The sequence below is a fragment of the Anopheles nili genome, chromosome 2, assembly GCF_943737925.1.
Source record: "Anopheles nili chromosome 2, idAnoNiliSN_F5_01, whole genome shotgun sequence".
Lineage (NCBI taxonomy): Eukaryota > Metazoa > Arthropoda > Insecta > Diptera > Culicidae > Anopheles > Anopheles nili.
The window spans coordinates 43,264,104-43,291,417 of record NC_071291.1 but is presented as its reverse complement, the minus strand read 5'-3'; the positions used below and the strand labels follow the sequence as shown (position 1 = coordinate 43,291,417).

The 27,314-nt window shown below is 49.9% G+C and overlaps 1 protein-coding gene across 1 annotated transcript; it reads left to right on the top strand.

Annotated features, from left to right (window-relative positions):
• Positions 1–778: 778 nt before the first annotated feature.
• Positions 779–27,314, top strand: LOC128723638 (ankyrin repeat and KH domain-containing protein mask). The gene is made up of 20 exons (XM_053817402.1): positions 779–1,897; positions 9,676–9,714; positions 10,570–10,705; positions 10,797–10,886; positions 10,989–11,049; positions 11,144–11,300; positions 11,676–11,975; positions 12,379–12,793; positions 12,855–14,614; positions 14,715–14,790; positions 14,949–15,370; positions 15,482–15,713; positions 15,837–16,604; positions 16,866–16,993; positions 17,060–17,346; positions 17,435–17,716; positions 17,806–23,758; positions 23,858–25,753; positions 25,877–26,029; positions 26,126–27,314. Exons 1-20 carry the CDS (start codon positions 779–781, stop codon positions 26,153–26,155), a joined length of 14,304 nt encoding a protein of 4,767 aa, XP_053673377.1. The 3' UTR covers positions 26,156–27,314.

Below are 27,314 nucleotides of genomic sequence, written 5' to 3'. Positions count from 1 at the left end.
TGCCACTCAACGAAGTGTTGATAATGATTGCGATAAATATTAGGTAACTTAAATTTATGTGCAACTTTTCTGGAATAAAACTATCATTCAATCATTCCTGTGAACCGTGTGCACGTGATCGTGCATCGTTAATCCTGAGAAACGTTGGATATCTTCAATTTACACATATTAAAGCGATAAACAGTCAATACATAAATATGTTATAGAATTATAGAGGAAAAATAATAAATTTCGTAATTTTATAGAGCCGGCAAATAAAAACCGTCCTCTGGAATGTTCGATTTTCTCTGGGAAATAATAGTTCTAACTTGATAACATGGTGCACTTGGAAATTTTCTTTCTTTGCCTCTCGAATCGCTCCGGATGTGACGAGCCGTTTGGGGAAGAAAACAACGACTGTCAAAGCGAGATGGCTTCTGACCATGCCTCAGTTCCCAGAACGCGTGAATGTGACGGCAACGCATAGCCACCGGTACGCGAGGACACGGGCGTGAGCGAGAAGCACTGCTATCCCGTTCGGTTGCGGACCCGTCCCCGGAGAGCGAGAACGAGAGAGCCCCACGACCAGCGCATGCATCAACGGGGCACATTGCGCTCGGAGTGAGCGAGAGCAAACGAGCGGAGAAAATAAAATATGGCGAAAAATTCTACTGGCGGTCGAAGCACGGGAGCTCCGTTTTAAAAAGCGAAATTTAATTGTAAAAAGTGATCGTAAACGTGCAAAACGTGTGTCGAACGTAAGGTGGATGCGCCTCGATTGTTGGACGCGTAAAGAAAGATGCAGAATGCCGAACAATCCGGAGTGAAAAACCGGGAGAAAATTGTTAAATCAGTGAATCAGCAGACATCGTCGAAATCGCAGCTGCAGCAGCAGCCTTCCTCGCCGTCGTTGTCGTCGTCGTCGTCGTTGTGTTCATCGCCACCAGCGGAAGCAGAGGTAGCGGCGGAATTAGCATCAGCTTCGGTGCTTCCTTCTTGCCTCGCAGGAGCTGAAACAGGAGCACCAGCGAAGTCTTCGTCATCGACACCGTCGAACAATAGCAGCAGCAGCAGCAACAGCAGCACAATCGGTGGTGGTAGTAGCAGCAATTGTGGCCGTGTTGGTAGTGGTAATAGTGGAGTAAAAACCAGTGGACCCAGTGCTGCAACTACTACCGTCGCTCCTGCTGGTGCGGTTGCCACCGACTCGGCGACTTCGCCGTCATTGTCATCGTCACCCTTGCCCGCAGGAAAGGATGTTGATGATGGTACGGGATCGCTCGTAGAGACGTCCGAACAGCGGTCATCTGCGGGTGCGGCAAAAGCCCACACTCGCTCCTCGATTGCCTCGCCTGCGCCATCAGGCAGCAAAGCGGCAGCTGGTGCAGCTGCTGGCGCACTTCCTCCAACCACCGCTGTTGCTACTGCTGATGGTGCATCGGTTGTAGCCGGGGGTGAACCAAACCAATCACCTACACCCGACGGCAGTGGGGGCGCTATTTGTAACAACAATTCTAAAAATAATGATAAAACAATGTCGTCGGCGAAGAGTTCCACAACAGCAACAAAGCCTGCTCCTCCCTCCGCAGCTGGCAACCCTAACGGTCCGACCGCAGAGACAGCCGGCGGGCCTAGCGGCAAGAGTGCTGGTACCGGCAGTAACACCAGCGGGGAGAGTAAGGCCACTGTTGCGGTTGGAGCAACCGGAAGCATCAACGATGCGACCAAACCAGCGGGTGCGCACGGCCACCCTGCCAATGGCGGCGGTTCCACTAGCAACAACAGCAAACCAACGTCCAGTAATAACAAACTTTCCAGCAGCAACTCGTCCCCGGCTAAATCGGATACTGAAACCTTTTCCGAGATACAGCCTCGCGTTTCGGATTCATCAGAATCAGAAGAGGAATCGGTATCGGAGGTAATTTAAGCAATTTCTCAATAGCAATATTACAACGTGTGTATTAGACGCATTTATCTCTTAGTATCTTCTTTTCACAAGAACTGTTTGTAGTCTCCCGTTGCTTCTGCATAAGTCATGCAAATTTACTTACCTTCAGCATAGTTACGAATGCTCAACAATCTTTGAAGCATCGTTCAATCTTCGAAAGTTCTTTAATGGAATTTATTAACATGGGATTGATGGGCGTTTGATAGTAGATTTTAAAATAGCTTTCATCCTGGGTCTAAAATTCAGGTTTCTATTATTCGAAACAAAAACTTAACTCATGGTTTTTTATCTGAAACATTTCGCGCCTCGGTTGTCAATAGCTGCATGGAAGTGTTAAGAACAATGATTTGATCATTTGTCTCGCTTCTAATGCATTTTAAAGCTAAAATTCAACGTCCAATGGGTTTGAAACATGTCCAGTAAGCTGATGAATGTGTTTAGGGCATCATTTAATTCGGTTACAGCGCATTCCATCTTGGCACGAGAATTGGCCTCGCATAAAGAGATTAAAACCGGAAGTATGACCGTGGCCAGGGCAGTAATAGCAGTGGCATTAACATTAACGTACGTTCTGAACGTGATCGTAAGCGTAGTTGTTTCATTTGCAATGCCACGCTCATAGCATAATGTCCGGGCAGGGAGAAGACAAAACAATGAAAAGAGGGCGACCATGCTATAGTGCCATTCATGGCGTCTACATACTAACTTGCGTTGTGCTAAAGGGTGTAATTCGCAATGTGGGGTTTGACCAACCAGATTAGTAAACATGTAATCTCATAGTTATATTGTAAGAAACGAATATGTTGTTTATAATAATAAGGGATTAGTATTGAAATTATGCTTCGTTCGCAAAAGGATGCAACATATTTGTGTCCTTCGCGTTAAATCCAAAACTGTGAATTATTACGCCGGATTGCGTGGGGATTTAAGTGTACCACAAGCCAGGATATGCTGAGCATGAAATTTGATTCTTTTTTGCATTCTTCTTCCATCGATTTATGGTTTGCAAAAATGACCCACTCATTTGCCCTTCTGCAAATCAGCAAATGCGTGCGGCTCGTACTTTTTCGAGCAGCATAGCCCAATTGAAATTTTTGATCTGTCATACGTGAGCGAAATCGAGCAGCCCATGCTCGCGAGTGTTTGCAAATGTGGTTTCAGGTGCACCCGGGCTCGAAAAAAGATCGCCAGTCGAGCACAGCTCGTCGAACGGAACGGGAGAAGGGAATAAAAAACATCCGTCTGTCCATCGAACAAAGCTGGCGAGCCGCAAAACTATACGGCAGTGTAGTGATGTGGTGTGCGTGACAACGGCAGTGCGGTGCGTAGAGCGAAGAGACGGGCCAGTGGCGAACCAACACAACGGCGTTGGCTGTCGCACTGTGGCAGAAGTGAGCGTGACACACGGAGCGCAAAAAAAAAAGAACAGTCGCGAACAGAGCCCTACCGCGTTCGTTCGACGAATAGTGTGAACTAGTAAAGCAGAATTTTCGGTCCGAGGTAGTTGGCTGCGGTGTGAGCTGTGCGTGCCCGTGCGTAGGACGCGGGCGAGTACGTGAAGTGAGTGTGCGTATATGGTGTGGTACATCGTGGATCCAACCGCAGAAGATGCGTCCGATGGAGATGAATTGTGTGGCGAAAGCATGATGTCGGCGAACACCGAAGAAGCAATGAGAAGAATGAGAGATTGTGCCCAGGCCGCCGGGGAGGACGAACAGCAGCAGCAGCAGCGAATGTTGGAAGTCAGAATGCGTGTAAGTGTCTCGTTTCTGGCAAAAGTTTTGGCAAACGGTAGCACTTCTTGGTAGTGTGTAATGCCGCTGGGAGCGAAAACGTGCGCGCGAGACGCACCTAAAATGGGTTAAATTAGAAGTAGCAACGGCCGCCGCATGTGGATGGAGTGCGTGTGAAAGATAGGTGGCCAGGAGGAGTTGTCAAATTGAAAAAGTACATCGTTCACCAACACCGTTACGCGTGTGTCCATGATCGCATGCAGCGAAAAGATAGTTTACTCAAGTGTGTAGTGGTGTGTACGTGTGCGGAAAATGAGTGAATTCTTCGTGTTTTTTTTTCTCAACTGCCGTTCCTTTTTTCTTTACCTACCGCGCTCTCCGCTCTTCTTCGATCAACTGAACCGTGAATTTCGTATGGAGGAACCTTGGAAAAGTGCCTGCTACGATGAACGACGAGCGCAACGCGTGTGTCCGCACGCAAGCGAGCGTGGTTTGCGATCGATTTTTGCCCATTCTCGCTAATCTTAACGGAGTCGATACTAGGAGATGCCAACTTGTTACGTGATGCTGCAAGCTGCAGTGCAACGCCGTGTGGCGATTACTTTTTGTGATTGCATAGAAATGGATGAATTGTAATGGGAAAAGGGAAAAATGTGACATTGCTAGGGCGACCCGTAACGCAGCAGCAGCGCATATTCGTTCGATGGGCGAAGAGCCGTGTGCCGCACGATCGCACCACTACATCGAACGGCAATTCCCCGGGTGGTGTAGTAGATAGTGGTGTGGTGTGAAACACTTACGAATAGTGCACACGGGAAGGAAGAGAAAACGTGAAAGTGTCGCGCCTAGACTTTTTCAGCTCAAATAAATGGTGTAGCGCACTCCTTTGTGTGTCTTTTTTTTCTTTTCGGCAATCGGCAATCGATGGCTAAACCAGAAATGGAATTATGACAGAACTGTCCATCGTTCTGTGGTTTCGATTCTCTGCAGCCGCAGCATCACGGATAGCTGTACGGCATTTTTGACGTTCATACTACAAAATGATCTGATGATTAGCACACAGCAAACTAATTGGCAAAAGTGAAGAAGCAACGGAAACGTGTAATGCGCCAGTATGCGTTCCACATTCCGCAGAGTGCGGCGCAAGCGAGTGTATGGGTGGGCTCGTCATCGCCAACGCCGATGGGTGTGCGCCGTGCTGTGAGGAGTACGTGTGTGCGTGCGTGTTGGTGAAAGCTCTTCCGTCGGCAAGCGCGGACGGTCGTACACGGCAGCCGCTGCCGCTGCCATTGGAGACGACGGCGAACGCGACGGACGTTCCTTTGCAGCATTTTTTCGATCTTTTTTTTTTCTCCACGATGTGTGTGGCACGGTTTTTTAGCCTTCACCGCACTAACTCCCTGCTGTCGTCTCCTTCTAGCTGCGGCTGGTTCATACCTCGTTTTGCCCACTCCGCTCGGCATTACTACGCGATCGATTTCTCCAGCACACTTTGTGGAATGCATTTTTCGTTGGGAAATGTTTCTACTGCAATTGGCTCGAAAAAATCGATTGAGTGCAAAATTTCGAGCACCAAATCGACGAGTCAATTGCAGCAAGATCCACGGAATTATTGCTAGTGATGAGAGTTGCTGATATCTAAATTCGAAACGTCCACTCTGCTGCAGGCCGATGGGCGACTATTAAAAGATCACTCGTCCAGAGCAAATAATGGAATGTGCTACGGGCGCTATTGTTTACATAATTCGCATCAACTGAATGAATCTGTTCTCTGTATAGCTTAGCTTAAGAGCTTATCATATCCTATGTTTGCTAATATTAAGTCCTTGTCCCTAAATGTACAAATTTAGCGTTCTTACGGGTCTTTACTATCATCTGGTGATCGATTCAGTTGCTCTAGCAAAACGTTCTGTTATCGTTCATTAAAATCGTTTAATGGAAAAAAAGAAAGCTTTGGAGAAAAATAACAAAAAAATCCCTTGTTAGTAAATGTCGCGATATTGGCATGGCAAACAAAAATTGGGCGTTCAAACGTGGGTTATCGTACTGTACTACATCAGTAAGGCATAGCAACGCCCCGCAGACGGTGGGGTCTTAACAATATAATAAACCGTTCAATTCGAATGCCAAAAAAAAGCATGCTCTGAACCCGGTTATAGCTAAAGAGTGTTATGACATAAAACGTTTCCCGTTTCCAATGCGCGGCTACAACGAGCGCGATATGTTGTGTGAAACTGCTAGCCGTGAAAAAACGGCAATATATCCCATTCGGTCTGCTGACAGCGCAGTCTGATTCCGGTGACGTTTGGTTCGCCCCCAAATGCCATCCGATAGATGGCGGTAGTAGCGCACAGCTGCGTGTTTTGTCCGTCAAACTTAACACGCGGGCACGACGGGGGTATTCGGTAATGCGTGTGTGTGTGTATGTGTCTCCATTGCCCCCCCCTCCCCCCTTCCTCATATTGCCCTTACTCGTAAAAAGCAATAGACGACCTCAGATAAACTATGACTAAAAAGTCCCGGAAACGCGTCGCTATGGGTTGGAATTCGATCTTAAGGTTTGTACCGTGGGAAAGGGCACCGGAAAAGGGTTTCAGCAGCGCATACCCAGCAAACATCCCCGTTGACACCGCCCCAGCACACTTGCTGTTGCGAAAGAAAGCAGTTCACCTGCCACTAGGGCTAGGCTGGGCTGGGCCGGGTCGAGCAATGATGGTCTCATCAGCATACAAGAAAGGTGTGTGTACTCAGGTTGACTGCGTGAATTCACACAAAGTGTAATGAGCCGAATTACAATTTTAAACTATTGCCTGCATAAGCCTTCCATTTGTTTGTTCACGTAATATCAGCTTATCTTTACTTGATTTTTGGATGGTATAGACGTGTCGAGCAGCACATGGGTGGAGCACTTAATTTTTGGACAGAATCACTTGAAGAGCGTTTAGAGGAACATGACTAACGTATCTTATCTTAGTTGGACGAAATCAAATCCATTTGTATTAGTACTACATACGTTTTGCTCAATAATAATAGCCCGCAGAGTAGATAGATGTTTTCTAGAAGAAAACTGTTCACATAAGCCGCGTCTCAGGATTGTTGTTTCGGGAAAAGTAGAATTTCTTTTGTCCGTATGGTGATCGAAGCTAGGTACTAACCCCACATCCATCGCATTCTCGGCGAACTCTGGGATTTGACCGCGTCGTCGTCACTTGACGAACGGGCATTTGCAATTATGATTGAAGCACGCCATCGCTGGTCACAAGACAGGAAGAACATCGACGGGGGCGACGTGTAGTGTAGTGGTGGTGTTACCAGCCCTTGATTGGGGCGGCAGATGGGGCAATTGGGGCCACGAAATGCGGCTGCTGTTTGTGTGTGGCGTGTATGAACGTACAGAAGAGATATGCACGGTTTGACAACGATGGTATTCATTCCACCGCGCGTTTGCTTTATTGAAAGAGCAAATTTATCAACGTGTAAGAGGGTCGGTAATGGGTTTCGGATGATGATGGTAACCACCTACCTACCTACCTACCTAGCTATTGTAAACTGCTGTTGCAGTGTTGCAGTGAAGGAAATGGTCAGCGTCAGCAGATAGTTTCTACCAATCGATATGCCGTGACACTGAGCGACCAAGAACGGGAGGGAACGAGCTGAACACCTTACGGGGGAACGTGTTTTCATATACAACCTTTCATTTTATTACTTCTTACTTGAGTTTTTTTTTCGCTTCCAAGGACACCAAATACACTGCTCTGCTGCTGGTTCAGCACCCTTCGAGTTTTCTCCCAAAACAACCCCTCCTATTGACCGCTAGCTGCTTTTTGGTAGTTGCTTTCGTATGTCTGGAGTAGATTATGGGCCGATTTGCATTTGACCAGGATCATTTGGAATAATGGATTAAAAGGAAATAGAAACAAACGCTACAGCTCATGTCCCTAGGCTACTTTTGTAATCATATTCTCGGTGTCGGTAGGAGGGTACCTGTTTCAACGACATGTTCACAATATATGTTGTGGTTAGGAGGTAGAGCTCGATCATTTGCCAGGTTAAATCTATACTGGGTTAATTCTTTCTGAGAGTCGATAGAGAACAATTGATACTACGCGGGTTTAAAATGTTTCGTTGAAAGGGAAAACTCAAAGTACATTAAGCAGTAGAGCTTTCATTAAAGGAACAGAAGTAATGGAGCGAAAAAAAAACTTAACGTATATATGTTTCAAGCTCAGAAAGATTCGATAAAGTTTAGCTGTAGAATGAATGGCATTCTTATGTGTGGTTTCAAAATAATTACTTTTCTCTTTTATGGCATAAAAGACTTTGCAGGCTTGTTGCATTTGTTCGACATGTTGGATAACAAAATAATCACGTGAACACTTTCAGAACAGCTTGTACCGTATTATTAAAAACATTCCAAAAAAGAAGATATTGGTGGTATAATGCATGTGCAAATACCACCCACACGACGTTTGGTGAAATTTTTGGGCCCGTTCCTTGAAATAGTTAACAACCCGACGTCATTTTGATACTACTCCTTTACACTGCCAGTGGTTTCTAAATGCACTGCCTCTCTCCTCATACTGTCGCCTTTCCCTTATGTTCCGTTCACACTACCGGACTGCTGGTCAAAGCATAGCGAAGAAAGGTACGTCACAAACACACACATTTCCCATTTGCAACCACCCCGTGGCTGTAACGGATAGCGTAACGGGTGGAGGTCATTGTACCCGCCTGCAAACGTTGACAAACACGCGATTCATCAAATACTGCGCCCCATGGGGCACAAAATATGTTATCCTTCGAAGGGAGAAAAAAAATAAATTCGATAAGTACAAGCGTGTGGTGGTTGGCATTACGCATCCAAAAGATGTGACGAATTCGTTGTGTGAATTCGTTAATGCTCGAGTCAACAACATCTTGGAATCTGTGGATTTTCCACCGTACTGGGCCATGCAGGTGTTAGGGGAAAGTGTACTTCCTCGACCATGGCTATAACACTTACAAAAGTTTTATTGCGATCGTGTTATGGATTTGTCTTATTCTCAGCTCGTCCCAGAAACGGCCAACGTTTTCATTGGAAACAAAACTCAAACGGTCTAGTAGAGACAAACGACAACTTTGTGATCACGCTTTAGTCTGTTGTTTTCCTCGAGGTCAGATCGATTTTCGTTCCTTTTGGACACCATTCCGTCTGCTCGGTTTGTCCGTTTCGCGACCACTCGATTTACTAAAGTAGTACTATTCGCGAGCATACGTTAAATCAGTCGAAAAGATATGAGAGTGAGAGAAATAGAAAACTGCGTGTGAGTAATGTTAAACGACTCGTGAATCCGGAACATTTAGCGAGACACACAGGTAGATTAGCTTCCTGTCTAGGTGTGATAGCGAGCTAATGTCAACACGAGGGGAGTTTAAATTTAGAGAATTACGCGGCACTCTCCCTTCGCAAGAAGCATGTGGCCATTGCGTTGAGAAGGCAAGACGCAAGCCGAAATGGTGGAGCACGATGAGAAGTTACCTTAAACATAGACACCACCAAACACGACCGCTTCAAGTGAAGCATATACAGCGCATAAATAACTAGGGCATGTTCTGCATTAGACAGACGGATAGACGAATTTCGTTGTCTTGTACCAGTCGTGGTAGTACTGAATTCAACTACAGACCGATCTTTCATAAGGATACGTGGTGTGGTATTAAAGTTAATTGCTAATTGATCTTTCGAATAGATTACTTAGGTTATGTTCTCCTTGGAAGATACGCCCCAGCATGGTGGAAAACATCAGCGTGTGTGCAACTAAGCCCTAAATGTAGTCCTAAACAATTCTAGACAGCCGATAGGGTAGCTATTGTACTTGAAATAAAAAATGGCCATTAAAATGAGCAAACATACTTATGTTGTATCTAGCTGAAATTATTTTAGCTTATTCATATCGGCTTATTCATAAATCTAAAGCGTGCGTTTTACGTTATTTTTTCGCCCTCTTTCATTCTCTTCTTTATTTCGCCTCTTAGATTTTGCTGGCTTGCCTATGTCTAAGGCCAGATCTGCTGGTAAGTGTCGTTGCTTGTGTCACAAGCGACCGCCAACGCCCGAAGGGACTTGAGTGTGTTTTGTGTGTGTGTTCTTTTTCTCTCATTTCGCCATGCTTGATTTCTTGAAGATTTCGTTATGCGAGCATGAATGCATTTGTTTCTTCCTTATTGATGTTTTTTTGCTTATTTTTTTGGCATTTTTTACATCCATTGTATTGAATCTGATTTTTAGTTTTGTAATTGATTTAATAATATTGTTTTTAAATAAAATTTCTTTTCAAAGTATCCTTCGAACAGCTCATTTAAAAACAACACACTAATCACCTCTTTTGTTGAATTGAAAAAACAAAATTCTTGACGTCCTAAAAAAAATAATATTCCCTCTCTTCTTGTTGTCTGTGCTGCCAGCCGATCTTGTGCCTCCAGATGCTTCAACCAGCAAAATATAAGAGTGTTTATTTAATTTGGAAAAGAAATAGCAGTTGTCGGGATCATAATGGCTGTAGCATTAAGTTTACTTCTCAAAACGACCGCACAATAGTCAAACAATCAATCGAGAATCATTTCATTTCATTTCAATGGCTTCCACTCGCAACAACTTGTTTCTGCCATTGTGGCTCTGCCTAAAAGAATTACGAACAAGTTTTAAAAATAAAATCCTACGTACCCAAGTGTCAGAATTACCTTGTGTGGAGAATATACGCATAAGAAAGTGCTTAACAAAGGCCTTCTCCACAATCCAAGCAGTATAAGTACCTTGGCTTCGCTATTGTATTTTCATTATGTTCGATGAGCGAATAACAAAATTTTGTAGGATATATTTATCCTTTAAAAAGGCTAATAGGTTTGCAATTCTCTTTTTTTACGTTGTAGGTTGATTCCTTTCCATTAGATCAGCAATCAATCGAAATTCCCGAGACGGAATGTTCGGATAGCTGTGAGAATGACGTCGACATGGATGAGTCGGACAGTTGCGACAACGATGCCGACGATAATGATGATTCTGAAGGTTAGTATCACGTGTAGTGATTCTACTACCAGCTAGTGGAGGGACGTTTGTATTAAGCTTTGCTGCCGTTGTTTCGTTTCGTCGTTTACAGAAGATGATGAAGATGACGAAGATATGGTTCATAGTACGGTACCGGGAAAATTTCTCCTAGAGAACGATGACGATACCGACCATGAACGAGGTAAGCGCCGTGGTCCTGGAAAATGCAAAGTTCTAATACTTCTGCCGACGTCAAAATTTCAGTTTTAACGTAACCATAAACCTTTTCTTCTTTTTCGTCCAGACGAAGCAGCGCATGCATTGACGCGAATGAAATCGAGCGATGGCAGTCCTAGGGAAAAAAAGTAAGTGATTCTGATTCTTCGTTTTGTGTAGAGTGAACATTTTTTAAGGTTTTTGCACAGTTCACTAATGTGGTTGGCTTTTCTTCTCTTACAGCATGCTATCACGTACGCTGATTGCGGCCTGCACTGATAACGATGTAAACACCGTCCGGCGGCTGCTAGGTGAAGGTAATTCGCTGAACGAAGCCACAGAAGAAGGCGATTCGCTGTTGTCTTTAGCGTGCTCCGCCGGATACTTCGAACTAGCCCAGGTACATATAATTTGTGATATATTAGCAGACAGATGAAATATGAAATGTGTATTTGACGTTGCATTGAAATGAGATTACCCATTGAAAAAGCGAAGAATCTTATCTTGTAGAGTTGTGTCACTGATGACTATGTACAAAATAAATTTGACTTACTAGTGACGACATTTATGTAGTAGAAAATAAAGATTATACTTCCAATTTACTAAGAACTAATTTTTGTGCAACTACATCGCCAATAAGTCATCAATAATGATTTTTAACTATCCGAGGGCGGCAATCGTTTGTGGTAACCCCTCAATATTAACTTTTTTTGCTGATCAAAGCACATGCCGTTAGAACACATTTTTAATATTTTTGTCTTTCCCTTTTAAATAGGTACTGTTGGCAATGTCCGCGCAGGTCGACGATCGTGGTCAAAAGAATGACTGCACTCCTTTGATGGAAGCAGCATCCGCTGGCCATGTCGAAATAGTCGAACTTCTGCTGAAGCATGGTGCGGACGTGAATGCACAGTCCTCCACTGGCAACACACCGCTCATGTACGCCTGTGCGGGTGGCCACGAAAAGTCCGTGAAGATGCTGCTGGAACATAACGCCAAGGTCGAAGACCACAACGAAAATGGTCATACGCCGCTGATGGAAGCTGCTTCTGCCGGCCACGTTGGGGTTGCAAAGGTAATATCACTCTTATCGCTATGTACCGATAACTTTCCATCTAAACTTCCAAATGATTAGACCCGAGAGCGGAACTCTATTGTTAGACAAATGCACATACATCTTCTACATGAGGAACGATTGAAAATCACAAGTTCATTCTCAGGTTGTAAGGGCGTTATTGAGTCCCCCATTTGTTGTGGATTCTAATGTCGTACCAATGTAGATGGGTTGCGGTTTGCCTGTGATCTGTGTGCGGTTAGATGTGCGAGCATTTCTAAATGAGTAATGATTTTTATTTGATCTTATCTGATGGCCCTGGAACATGCCACACATTCACGTGTGTGTGTGTGTGTGTTAGTTGTTGTTAGACGGCGAATGTAACTTAAGCTGATTGATCAACTTTGACTACTTTCAATTGCAGATCCTACTGGAGCATGGCGCCGGTATTAACACGCATTCGAATGAGTTTAAGGAGAGTGCACTTACGCTAGCCTGCTACAAGGGCCATCTCGATATGGTTCGTTATCTGTTGGAGGCCGGTGCGGATCAGGAGCATAAAACCGACGAAATGCACACGGCCCTAATGGAAGCTTCCATGGATGGGCATGTAGAGGTGGCGCGACTTCTGCTGGACTCCGGGGCTCAGGTTAATATGCCCACGGACTCATTCGAATCACCGCTCACACTGGCGGCTTGTGGTGGACACGTCGATCTAGCAATGCTACTGATCGATCGTGGCGCCAATATCGAAGAAGTGAACGATGAAGGCTACACTCCGTTGATGGAAGCCGCACGGGAGGGCCATGAGGAAATGGTAGCACTATTGCTACAACAGAGTAAGTCTAAACACACTTAATTGATTTATTTTCTCTAATCCATGGTATCATGTTTCAACAGATGCGCAAATCAATGCTCAAACTGAAGAAACTCAGGAAACGGCTCTTACGCTAGCGTGCTGCGGAGGCTTCATCGAGGTGGCCGAATATCTCATCAAGAACGGGGCAGACATCGAGATCGGTGCCTCTACGCCGCTGATGGAAGCGGCACAGGAGGGCCACATCGATTTGGTGCGGTTTTTGCTCCAGAACGGTGCGAACGTACATGCCCAGACGCAGACAGGAGACACGGCTCTGACGTACGCGTGCGAGAACGGTCATACGGAAGTAGCAGACATACTGCTGTTCTACGGGGCCGAACTGGAGCACGAGTCAGAAGGAGGACGCACTCCACTGATGAAGGCATGCCGTGCCGGACACTGGTGCATCGTAAAGTTTCTAATTGAGAAGGGAGCGGATGTCAACCGGCACACGACGAACAACGACCACACGCCGCTTTCGCTGGCGTGTACCGGTGGGCATCAGAACGTTGTAGAGCTACTGTTGAAGAATGGCGCCGATCCGTTCCACCGGCTGAAGGACAGCAGCACCATGCTGATCGAAGCTGCCAAGGGCGGTCATATCGGAGTAGTGCAGTTACTGCTTGATTTTCCCCACTCCTTAATGAGCGCAAACGCAGCCCAGCAGCAAAACATTCTCAACAACGGACAAATGCAACAGTTGCAGCAGCAGGCGCACCAGCAGCAGCTGCAACAGCAGCAGCAACAAGCCCAACAGTTGATCATTACCCAAAACCAACACCAGCAGCAGCAACAGCAGCACCAGTTGCAACAGGTACAGCAACAGCATCAGCACCTGCAGCAGCAGCAGCAGCAGCAACAACAGCAGCTCCTTACGGGACCGCCTGGTTTGCGAGAGGTTCCGGAGGCGATTCGTGTCAACAACAAACAAATTTTTCAACTGCCAAGCAAGGAAATTCTCGAACAACAACAACAACAACAGACACCCGTTCAAGGAGCAGCCCAACAACAGATCCAGCAGGCGCAACTCCAGCAGCAACACCAGCAACAGCAGCAGCTCCATCAGCAATTGCTTGCGAACAGCCATCAACTGATAAACCAAGCCAATATGCTGCTTGACAGCAGCGGCAGCGATTCGTCTGTATTGGCGCAGCATTTGCTAGAAATACAGGATTCTTCGCTGAAAGAAACCTTTCTCGATGGGTTAGCTATTGGTCTGCGACCTCGCGCGCGTCGTATGACCTCCGCCCCAGCTGGAACCGCCGGATCGGCAACCACTCCACCGATCGTAGGGCAGCAGCAGCAGCAACAGCAGCATGATCAGGCGGCAGTTGCCCAGCAACAGCTGATCCAGTATCTGCATCAACATCAGCAGCAGGCACAGCAGTTGCAGGTAGCTCAACCAATCATCCTGCAAGGCAGCAATGTTGTTACTCAGCAACAGCAGCAGCAACAGCATTTGCAACAGCAGCAGCAAATGGCGGCGGCGGCAGCAGCGTCGGTTGGCGTTGGCAGCAATACCACCGTTGCGGGTGGTAACAAACAGCAACGCAGTTTGTTGCGCAAAAAGCAGCAACAAACTACGGTTGCGTTGCCCTCGCCGTTTGAAACAAATCTCACCAGTTCCGAGGCGCAGCAGGTCCGCAGCGAACCTATTGGCGAGGACAACGCTGGTAACAGCGCCGGAGGGTGCAGCGTTCCACATCTGCAGCAGCAACCTCCTCCGCGTGTTAGCAATGTTGCTATGCGATCTGATTATGAACAGTACCAGAAACAAATGAGTGAGATTCAGTTTCAAAAGGTAATTTATTGGTTTTCAACGCATAACGCTGATTTTATGTAAAATTCAATTGACAATCATTTAACCAAAATCATTATCGATTGTGATTTTTTCTTCACAGAAGGCAAAAATACAGTTCATCAGTGATGCGAAAGGACCACCATCGACACTTCTACCACCAACGGGAACTTACATTGATATAACGACCCCTGTGCAAGGTAAATACAAAATGGATGAGGCACATGGATGATCTACAAGTTTTTGTAAGATTCTAATGTCATCATATTTCCGATTAACGTAGCTGGGAAAACGTCAACCGATGGCACTAGTAACAACGGTGGACTTCTCTTCGCTTCTGCATTGCCAACCAATTTGCCTCAGTCACAGCATCAACATCTGCAATTGGCCACAGTAGCTGCTAGTGTTGCCGGGTCTGTTGCAGCCGTAAGCAGTGTGGCTTCATCGACTCTTGGTGCATTGGTTGCCGCAGGCAGTTCAGGCACTGGTACACCATTAACAGCCCCATCAGAAGTTTCTCAGAGCACTGCCATCAGCGATCGTCCAAAGGTGAAGCCCGTTTCTAAGAAAGATGCCAAGAACAATCGCAAAACAGCAGCGGCAGCAGCTGCCGCCGCAGCTGCGGCTGTAGCAACAGCCACGGCATCGGTTCAGCAGCAGCAACCATTCTGGCCTCTGGCAGGCACTAACACGGCCGCAGGGGGTGGTAGCAACAGTGTTCTGCAACAGAATCCAATGGTGTCAATTTATAACAACTTGGTAAGAAATTTCATCTAATGTTACTTTATTCTTTAATGTTTTTTTTACAGAAATTTAAACTTGAACATCAGCACAGTCGAATATTCCATTATTGTTTTTTTCTCCTTTCAGTCTGTGATTCCGAGTTCCGATCCGAACGTGCAAATGCTACAGCAATCGATGGCGAACTTGAATCTTCAGTCACAGTCATCCGCAACAACAGCGACACCAACATCCGTGCATCAGCAACTATCGCAGGAAGGCATCGCCTCCTCTGGTGACAAAGCTCCTGAAAAGAACGCTATGATGGCCACAAGCGATGAAATGCAGATTAGTGATGCAAACGCAATGATATCCACTGGCGGTAACATTAGCACTACGGTACCTAAAGCGTCCTCTTCGAATCCAACGGTCATCGCTAGTGCCACGTCGAAAAGTGCAACTGTTGGCGTGGGCAATGATACTGCCGAGAGCAAATCGAAGGAAGAATCCCCTGCGCCATCTGCACCGAAAGAGTGCCAGGCTAACGCTTTAAGCACCACATCTGCTACCACCGGAGAGTCTGTCAGATTGGACGCGGCGTCTTCTGGTGTGACTGCCATTGCCGGCGGCAGCACGGTTGCGGATTGTGGTGCTGCAGATGGCAGCGATAGTGCCAGCAACGCAAGCAGCACCGCTGCAAGTGGCTCGTCCAGCAGCATCAACAGCAGCGCTGCAGCTAGTAGCAACAACTCGACAGCCAGCAGCAGCACAGCGACCACCGGCGAAAGCAATGGCGTGTGTGGAGGTGGTGGTGCTGGTGGCGAAGCCATCGTCAGTGGTGGTGGTGATGGTGCTGATGGCGACGGAAGCACCACCAGCAGTGGTAGCATCAGTGCCGCCAGTAGTAGCAGCGGTAGCAGCAGCAGTAGCAGTAGCAGTAGCAACAGTAGCGACAGCAGCAGCACTACGACCAGTGGCAGTTGCGCCAACAACACTGCCGAAGGAATAGACGGAGGATCCGGAGAAGGTAATGCCATTGGTGGAGAAGAAGGAGGTACCAGTGGCGACAGCGGCGGAACCGTGTCCAGCATCGATCCGGACAACCAGTACAACCTGTTTGCGATGGTCGATCGGAAGCTCATGCTGAAGATCGCGCATCGGTTACTCGGCGATCCGACTAAATCGCCCTCGGAAACGCCACCTATGAGCAGATGTGCGGGATCGAACCTTGATCCGCCTGCTTCACCTCCGCCAACGATGATGACCAATGCCGGTAGTGTACCGAACAACAGTGGTGGTGGATTGGGCAATACTAAGCGAGCTGCGCTTGATACAGCTGACCTTCGTCCTTTTTACCCAGCATATCCTCCCCTCCCACTTATAACCCCACTCTGCATCTTCTTTGGAGCCCTTTCTGCCACTAAAATCAAATGCTCTCCGTTGTTTTATTGGGCTGTACTTGTGCAACGTTGCTTTGCACTCGTGTGGTCCACAAAATCACTAACACAATAATTTGTTATTTTTCTAATCGTAGATATTGAGTATCCCGAATTGTCGCGTATCTTATGCAGCTTCAGCCGTTCCGATATACTGCCGGGTCCGGAGTTTGTGCAGGTGCATCAGCACATGCAGAACATTATCCAACATAAGGGAGGAAGTAACGTAAGTATTCAAAGCATATGCATTATGGTTCTATGCATAAAGCTTAACCCACTTCGCTTTTTACAGCCAATCAAACTCAGCGACACTGCCGATGGTCACCAGTACGTAGAGGAAGGGGAAGAACATCTGCCAGTGTTCAACATCGAAGAATCTGATGCGGACGGCATGACGGAATGTGTCGGCCGTATGTACCGCACCCTCGATGAAACGCTCGAGCCCTTCCACGGTGAGGATGGATCGGTCACGCAGGCACACGGCTCGCGGGAATCTATGTACAACTACGAGTGGGTTGACAGCATTGACGACGTAATCCACGTATTGAACGGATGCCCCGATATGCCAATGGCGCTGCATGTAAGTATACCCCGCAGAGAATGGTGCATTTGGAAGACGACCATAGCATGATGAAAACATGAATCCTAATCACATCGTTGTTCCCCGACAGGATATGGCCGCAAATTTCAGTTGCCAAGACATCGACATGTATGCGAATCTGATCGGATTAAATTCGTTCTGCAAGACGCGCTGGGCGGGCAATCAAAACCAGCTCACGTCCGGTACGTCGTCGCCGGTCGAAGAGGACGGCAGTACGGTGCCCGTAGGCGACGAGCAATGTGCTTATCGCCAGGGACAGACGGCTGCCAGTCAGCTATTGACCTTCGATCCCCAACAACCATTCTCCATGGATCAGATTCAGCTTCTTAGTCAAATTCACCAGGTAAGCTGAAGTACTAGATAATCGATCTCTAGAGTATCGATCGTGTAGTTCGTTAAAAGTGAATAGTGTTCATTTTCACAATCGGTTATGAATTCGTTTCACAGGCATCCGCTTCCGGTTCCGTGTTGCATCACCAGTCAGCGACCAGCGGTGCGGATGGACAACAACCTAAGTTGGTGTTTAATGTCGATGCGGATAAAGCGTCGCAAGTGCATTTGTTGTTTCAACTGCCTACCCTGCAATCTCAGCAGCAAACATCGCAACAAGATCAACAGCAGCATGATCACAATCTGATGCTATCGAGTAACAACCAACAGCAGCAACAGCAACCTTTGTCTGCGCAGCAGGTGACCGGTCAACAGCAGCAGCAACAGCAGCAGCAGCAGCAACAGCAACAATGTAACATTGCTGCAATGCAACCGCATGCTGCAGCAGCAGCCGCTGCTGCCGCTCTTCAGCACGCTCAGTTGCAACAGCAGCTGCATGCGCAGGGTTTAGTTGCCGCCGGTCATTCTGGCTCCGTGGCCCTGCAGCAACACCAGCAGCAGGCACGCCAGCAAATGCAACATATGCAAACCCAAAGCCAGGGACACCAGTTGCAGCATCTTCAAGCTCAAGGACAGCAGCAGCAACCGCAACAACAGCATTGCTTGCAACATGCGCAGATGCAGGTTGCAACTCAAACGCCTCAACACCAGCAACAGGTCGCTTCCGTGCGGGGTGAAGAAGAAATGGCACCCCTGGTGAGAACGCAGCATTTTGCACTCATGGAACCGACCCAGCCAGCCAATGCTCCCGCCGCCGGTGGTGGCAAGATGGGCGGCGGCGGAGCTGGTGGTGGTGGTGGAAAGAAGGGAGACAAAAACCGTAAAGAGAAAAACCGCCTTACAGTGCCGGCCGTTCGCCATGCACCGGCCGGGCAGCAGAGCGGTGGACAGATGCAAAACTACCAGTTCGATGCCAACAACGTGAACGGGGGACGGTCAGTCGGTGGGGGAATGGACGTGCCACCACCGGGTGGCAACGTGCAACCGTTTCACGGTGGCAATAGCCTAATGCCCGCTCAGGCCGGTGCGGTAGCGTCGGAGCGAACCATCGACGTGGATTCGGAGACCGATTCCAATCATGATACTGCGCTGACGCTAGCTTGTGCTGGCGGTCACGAGGATATGGTCGAGCTGTTGATCACCCGAGGTGCCAACATCGAACACAAGGACAAGAAGGGATTCACCCCGCTGATATTGGCGGCCACGGCTGGCCACGAGAAAGTGGTGGATACGTTGCTTCGCAATGGAGCGGAAATTGAGGCCCAATCGGAACGAACTAAAGACACACCGCTCTCGTTGGCCTGCTCGGGTGGAAGATACGAGGTGGTCGAGTTGCTGCTCAGCATGAACGCCAACCGGGAGCACCGGAACGTGTCCGATTACACGCCGCTAAGCCTGGCTGCGAGCGGTGGTTACGTGAACATCATCAAGCTGCTGCTGCAGCATGGTGCGGAGATAAACTCGCGTACCGGCAGTAAGCTCGGCATTTCTCCGCTTATGCTTGCCGCCATGAATGGGCACGTGGCCGCAGTTAAGCTGTTGCTGGATATGGGCTCGGACATAAACGCACAGATCGAAACGAACCGCAACACGGCGCTTACGCTTGCTTGCTTCCAAGGGCGCCACGAGGTGGTTAGTCTACTACTGGATCGTAAAGCCAACGTGGAGCACCGTGCCAAGACGGGCCTCACGCCGTTGATGGAAGCGGCGTCGGGTGGCTACATCGACGTCGGTCGGGTACTACTCGATAAGGGTGCGGATGTAAATGCCGCACCGGTTCCGTCGTCTCGCGATACGGCTCTCACCATCGCGGCCGACAAGGGTCACCTGAAGTTCGTCGAGCTGCTCCTGTCGCGTGGCGCGGCCGTTGAGGTGAAAAACAAAAAGGGCAACTCACCGCTGTGGCTGGCAGCAAACGGTGGCCACCTGGGCGTGGTGGAACTGCTCTGCAGTGCCGGTGGAGACATCGATTCGCAGGACAACCGTAAGGTGTCCTGCCTGATGGCGGCGTTCCGCAAGGGCCACACGAAGGTGGTGAAGTGGATGGTCGGTCAGGTGACGCAGTTCCCGTCGGATCAGGAGATGACGCGGTACATCAACACGATCAGCGAGCAGGAGCTGCTGGAAAAGTGCCACGACTGCGTGAAGGTGATCCGTGCCGCCAAGGATCAGCAGGCGACGAAGGCCAACATAAACGCCTCCATTCTGCTGAAGGAGCTCGATCTCGAGCGGTCGCGTGAGGAAAGCCGCAAAGCGGCGGCGGCCAAGCGAAGGGAGCGCAAAAAGAGACGCCGGGCGGAGAAGCGAGAGCAGCAGCGCTTGCTGGAAATGGGTGAGGACGGTGCCGCCGGCGATGGTAACAACGACGAAGAGGAAGAAGAGGAGGAAGCCGATGATGACAAGGAGGAGGAAGAGGAAGAGGACGTCGACAGTGAGCACGACGAGGATGAGCTGCTTCTTTCGGCCGCCATGCAGCAGTCGGCTAACAAGAACAAGAACCGCGGTGCAGCCTCGCAAGTGCACAGCAAACCCCAACACCGAGAGAAGGAGGGCAAGGGCAGGGAGAAGGATAAGCATAAGGATGCGGACAAAGGAAAAGACTCGTCCGCAGCCTCATCTTCGTCCCATAACCAACGCCAGCAGCAACAACAGGGCACCAACGGTCAGCTGTATCAGTATCGTCCGATATCGATACCGTACCAGGTGCAGGAGGAAGGTGATTCCGGCATCGACGCCAACAGTCTTGGTTCGTGCTCGAGCTCCGAGGTAAAATCGTCCTCGAACAACGCCATCGAACAGAAGAAGAACAACAAAAAGCGCAAGCAGCAGCAACAACAGCAACAGCAGCAGGCCCAAACGGCACGGGGTGCCATAGCCTCGACGAATGCAGCCGGTGCAGCACGGGCTGCCAAGGCCGCAGCGGTCGCTAACGCTGCCGGAAGCGGCAAAACGTCAAACCAGGGACAGCAGCAGCAGCAGCAACAACAGCAGTCACAAGGCAGCAACGTCTCGAACAACCGCCAATCGAAAAGCCCGGAGAGTGCCTCGGCGTCAACGTCAAACAACAACAATGTTAATACTGTGGTGCAGGATAAAAACTCGAAGGAAAAGAGTCGACGCCAGCAGGACAAAGAACTGCAGCAACAGCAGCAACTTAGTGGTGCGCGTGACAAGCGCGACAAGACGGTTGAAAAGGAAAACGTCGCACCGAAGGATCACGATCGCTCGGGGGTGACGGCAGGCGTTGTGAAAAACGATGGCAAAAAAGCGTCCGCAGGTGACCACCATCACCAGCAGCAATCGGCCGGTAGTGTAGCCGGTGGAGCGCCGATGCATCACCATCAGTCGAACGCGTCGTCACAAGGTGGCGTTGCCGCAAGTCGCAAGTCGATCATAGTGTTTGGTTCCGGTAATCGGCACGGAGCGGATCAGGGCGATGATTTCTACGGTACCGGCGGTGGTGCGGCTGGTTCCGGTGGTAAGAAAACACACGGCAACAAAACGTTCTACAACACCACGAACAGTGACGATTACGGACACCATGGGAAGGTGTCTTCTTCGAGTCCGATGAAGCAACAACAGACGGCTTCGTCATCGTCGGCTGGTGGACTCCCAATGTCGCAACAACAACAGACCTCAAATGGTGGCGTCGCGGGTGGTGTTAAGCGTGAAGAAGGCTGGAAGGAAGTCGTTCGCAAGAGCTCCGTACAGCAGGGTGGTGGTGGTGGTGGTAGTAGTGGAGGTGGAGGCAGCAGTGGTTCCTCGTCATCTCCAATGGAATGCCGCAAGGTGCAGGTACCGGTGCATGCCATTTCGAGAGTGATCGGTCGCGCAGGCAGCAACATTAATGCAATTCGGGCCGCAACTGGCGCACACATCGAGGTGGAGAAGCAGGGCAAGAGTCAGGGTGACCGGTCGATCACTATTAAGGGTTCGCAGGAAGCGACCAAACAGGCCCACTCACTAATCGTCACCTTGATCAAGGATCCGGATGTAGACATTTTGCTGATGCTGCCGAAACACAACGTCGGCAGCAGTAGCAGTGCCACGACCCAGAAGAGCTACGGTTCATCGACGGCTGCAGGTTCTGCTGGGTCTACGAGTGGCGGTGCATCCACGGGTGCGTCGAGTGGATCTGGTCAAGTGGGCTCATCAACGGCAACAACGTCTCAGCAGTCGACAAGCGGGTTGATTGTGCCAACAGCGATTATTCCTACGAATGGTCCCGCTCCAACAATGTCCGCCATTGTGGCGTCCGGTGGAATAGCAGCTGCGGCCGCGGCTGCAGCTGCTGCCGCAGCCGCTGCTGCTGCCTCTGCCGCTGCCACCAACAACAGCAACCCGGCGGCGAAGGGTGGAAAGAGCGTTTTCGGTTCCTTGAACAAAGCCCCGAACGGCAGTGCCGGAGGAGCAGGAAGCGGTGGAGTTACAGCAACGGGCAACGCGATGTCAAATGCGACCGGAAGTGGTCCCAGCAACAGCTCGAAAGCACCATCTATCGCAACGTCGAACGCAAATGCGCGTCCCAATGCCGCTAAGAATCTGTTCCTATCTTCCGCCAACGCGTCAACGACCCAGCAGTCTCGCGTGATCACGTCGACCAGCAATGGCAACAGTACTGTCGTTAATAGTGGTAGTGTACCATACGCGGTCGCTGCCGGGCAAGGCAAGGACACGAAGCGTCAGTCACTTCCGTCGCAAGGCGCGCAACATCAGCAATCCTCCGCCGGTGGGCCTGGAAATGCCTCCGGTCCGAAAGGAGGAAGTGTGCAGTATCACTCAGGTTTGCCGACAGGTAGTTCGACCAGCTCGGTAGGAACAGGTGGTTCAGCCACGGCGACGGCACCATTCGGAAGTGTGGGAATGTCCGCGATGAAGATGAAAAGCACCGGCAACAAACCGACAGCAAATGCAGCTTCCGTACCACAGGGCGGTGGTACAAACGCCGGTAGCCTATCGCAACAGGCTGCACCGACGGGAAGCATAGTAGGATCTGCCGGAACGTTTGCTAAGCTGGTGGCCGCCGACAACAACAATGCTGCCGTCAACGGAGCCAATCAGAAGAAGCCCAACCAGTCTGCTGGTGCCCCAGGCGCCGGTTCGAATGCCAACACCGGTGTGGTTGGTCAACAGCAGCGAAACGGTGCTTCTACGACTATGCCGGTGCAACAATCACCGGTCAAAGGAGGTGCTGGAGGTCCACCCGGTGGATTACCGGCACCGTTCGGTGGAACTAATGCTGGCTCCTCGGGAGCTCCTGGTAGCCCGCTAATGATACCGAAAATATCTTTGTATATTCCACCGATCGGAACGAGTGGACCGGGTCCAACCATTGCGGAGGTATCCGCCGTGCCACCGATACCGCCCATCAGCGTACCGAACACGGCGAATCCCTTGGCCGCTCCGGGCAGTGGTCGATCGATCACTCCAATCGGACAACCACCGACGGCGGCCGTCGTTTCGTCAGCAGCATCATCGCTGGCATCCGTATCATCCGCCTCGACCATCGTGTCATCCGGAGTATCGGCATCTTCCACCTCAGCATCCGTCACAACCGGTCCAATCGGAAGCCGCAGTGTCACGACTCCGTCACCGTTGTTGCAACAGCAGAACATCAACACCTCACCACCAATGGTTGGTGGTAGCGGTTCTGCCGGTGCATCCCTCGGTGGACCATTGCATGCGAAACTGCAAGCAATCGGACAGCAACCGTTGGGGCCACCTTCTCCGCCACCATCGAACGTGTACTCGCTGTTTAACGATCCCTTTGGCAACAACCAGTGGGGAGCGAGCAGTGCTGTAGGAGATGTAGGCAAACCACCGCTGTACGGTGGCCATCATCATCAGCAACAGCACCAGCATCATCATCTGCATCATGCCACACAAGCGCCTCATCACGCACAACACCACCATCAGCAACACTCGAGTGGTGGTGTCGTCGGTGGCGCTGGACCGAGCGGTGTATTGGCACCGTTTATGGAAAACCCACCAACGCTGCAGGTAAGAAAAGAAGGCTCTTTCTTTACGATCCGTGTATTTGCTACGAACCACACCGCGGTATGAATGGGGAATTATTTACGAATTTCACTTCACTCACAGGTTGACGCATCAAAGGCCCCGGGATATCGCGGAAATACCATTTCCTCGCCCGTCAGCTCGAAAGCATCCAGCAACGCGACCACGCCGCCATCGTCGAGCATGTCCTCGCATCAACACCAACACCAGCAGCAACACCAGCAGCAACACCATCAGCAGCAGCAACAGTCTCAGCTGCACCAATCGCTACAGCAGCAGGTGAACGGATCGCACGCGGCTCTGCAGCAGCATCATCAATCCCAGCAGCAACATGCCCACCAACAGCAGCCTCCGATCGGTCTCGGGCATATGCTGAGTGGGGGTGCCGGTGGTAATGGTTCCAACAGCAGCACGTCTCCGCTAGCAGGAGCCGTTGGTCAGCAACAACAGCCGCCTCCCCCGAACATGATCGGTGGTCACGCAGTATCATCGGCATCGCCGTCGGGTCCGGGAGGAGTACCTACGAGTGTATCGGGAGGTGGTCAACACCAGCAACAGCCACCATCGTATCCGTCTCCGAACGAGAGTGGCAACGTGGTGGTAGGCATGAAACCAACGCCACCTCCACCGTCGATGCTTGGCGCTAATAACGGTAGCAATGCACCGGGTGGAGCAGCCGGTCCCGGTGCCAACGGTTCCGGGCTAGCCATCCTGCGCTCGATGATGAATATTTCCTCGCACATCCGCCCGCCAGGTGGTGGTAATGGACCGCCGGATTACCTGGGTGTTGGTGCAGGAGGCGGACGCGATCACACCGGTCTGGCGCAACAGCCGCCAGTGGGCAGCTCAAGGCGTCCGCCTATGATGTTTGATTCGGTCGTGAATCTGGGCGGTGGCGGAGGTGGATCTGGAGGTCCTCCTGATTCGCTACAGTCGTCCTATCAGCCTCACCTCGGTCTAGGTGGAGGCACTGGTGGTGCCGGACTTCCGCCCATCTCGCGTTTGAACCCGAAAGCGTCGGCATTCTCTGGAGGTGGCGGCGTTGGCCCATCCGTAATGCAACCAGCACCGCATCAACCGGGCAAAATGAATCAATCGAACAACCATCAGCCGTACGGCGCCGGTGGTCATGGTGGCGGTGGTGGCAGCGGAGCCGGTGGTGCGGGCATGTTCCATGCTCCTCCACCGATCGGGCTTGGTGGTGGAAAGTACCCATCGATGTCCTCGTACAGCCTCGCGCCGGGTCGACCGAACAGCCAGCAGCAGCAACAGCACGGTGGAAATGCGGGAGCCGGAGGTCCTCCACCGCCGGGAAGCGGTATGCATCACCGTGCGGGAGCGACAAGCGCTGCCAACAATTGGTTCTCGTCGGAGTTGAGCCACCTGCAACGTGACACCCTGATGGGGATGGAAAATGGGCTCGCGATGGCGGCTCTGAATGCGGCAACGGCTTCACCCACGATCTCACCCAACAATAACTCGCAGCACGCGGCCAACGGTGGCGTAGGCGGGTTGGTTGCGCAACAACAGCAGCAACAGTCGATGTTGGATGACGCTCGGAAGCAGCTACCACGCGCCATCGGTACGGAACGAGCCTGGAAGTATGCCGGCAACGGTAACGTCGGTTTGGGCGGTGGCGGTGCGAGTGTCGGAAGTAACGCCGGTGGTGCCGGTAACATGTACAACTCCGGTATGGTCGCGTACGTGGGACTGGACGGGCCGGATCTAATGAATGGCGGTGGTGCGTCCTCGGCGGCCCTGGCAGCAGCGGCAGCGGCGGCAGCAACCGGCAATCAACCGTGGATGAACATGGACAAGAACCAGTTCATGGGCAGCGGCGGTGCGGGTGGTGTTGGCAGTGGAGCGTCGCAGCAGCATCAACAGCAACAACATCAGCAACAGCCACCGCTACCCTGGTTGAACCCGAGCACAATGGGACGCCAATACATGGATGATATTCATTTAACAGATCATTACCAGGTATGGACCAAGATTTCTTTCTGTTTTACGTCGAGTTTGAACGATTAAACAGTTCCTTGCGATGAGTTGCCTGAAAAATACCCTACTAATTGTTTGTATGTTTCGTGCATCCCTTGGCCACAGCAACTGCAAATGGATTACCATGTCAACATCGGTGGAGCAGGACCGAGTGGACAGAATCAACCGAACATGAATTTCATGCAGTACACGTTCGCACCCTCCAACGATATGGTGGGATCGACCGATCTGCGACCGCCATGGGAACACGAGAAGCACGTAAGTATTTTTGTTTTACGCTGAAACACGTTGAAAGCAAAAAGAAGCATTACATTACGCCATCATGCATTCTTCGTCTCAATTCATTCACTTTAGGGTTGGTCTCAAAATTGGCCCGGACACTAGACACAGGAACGCGAAAATCCGGGTACACTCGGGACAGCGACGCTGTTGATCTGGTATGATGTTCGCGTATTCAGAGTAGCTTGAGTAGAAGCAGGAAAACAACAAGCGAAAAGCAATGAGAAGATGGAATTCGAGCAAACAGAGCAGGCAGTAAGAAGGCGGTAAGTGCGTAAGGCTCTCCATCCCTTGCTGCGGCTCCGTTAACCATCTTTCGAAGATGGTGGCAAGTTGAACGGCCATTTGAGCGTTTTTTCAACACTACTACACAAAATAATTAGACCGCGCCTCCCCGTCTCCAGTGCGCTTATGCACGTTTGACCATCATTCAAGCTGAGAAAAAGTTTTTTAGTTCGCGCTCTGCTGCGGCACGTGCAGTAAGAATGGGTTTGAAACGGTTGTATTGTAAACCGGAGGATCCGCCCGTATAGCGGAATCGCAAGGCAGTACCACGGTACAACAAAATCAAACGGATGAGATACAGCTTCGTAAGTAGTAGTAGTAAGGCATCTGCATTCTCAAACGGTGCATGCCCGAATCGGTTCCCCCTTGAATTTGAGTCGTTCGTACATATTATAAGTACACTAAGGAATAAAATGAAAACAATACAATGTTCATTTACAGTGTAACGGAAAAATAATAGACATTATGTGCACCCATTTCTTCTTCGGTAATGGAAAATATGAATATATATGCCAACCGTGTATTTCCACTCCTTGTTTGCCAGTTTCTTTCGTTTTTTGCGTTACCTTGCCGAGGGAACCGCTTTGACAATACCGAAACACGACCACCTTAGTCCATCGGTGGGACTAGTTTGTTCCGCTTCTTACGTATGCGGCCCAGCGCGGCAAGAGCCTAGTTGAGGATAGAGAACTGATGAATCCATCTCTCCCATAGTCCAGCGTCAGCCCACTAAGAGAACAAGTTGGAGTGTGACGAAAACATACTATAAAATAAACAAGGATAAAAACTACCAAACCTATAACAACTACTAGAGTATTACCTACTAATACTATTACTACTTCCCTCTAAAGAAAACACAAAAATCTACTCTTGGACGCTATTACCCCCCAGATAAACGCATGCAAAATCAAAAAGGACGTACGCAGATATCACATATAGCAGCACACTAGACGCTTACACGAACTGAAGTAATTGAGAA

Coding starts and splice junctions, on each gene's coding strand:
- LOC128723638 (XM_053817402.1), top strand. CDS start 779: ATGCAGAATGCCGAACAATCCGGAGTGAAAAACCGGGAGAAAATTGTT. Junction 12,794..12,854: donor AGCACTATTGCTACAACAGA/GTAAGTCTAAAC, acceptor ATGTTTCAACAG/ATGCGCAAATCAATGCTCAA. Junction 15,371..15,481: donor TGTCAATTTATAACAACTTG/GTAAGAAATTTC, acceptor TTCTCCTTTCAG/TCTGTGATTCCGAGTTCCGA.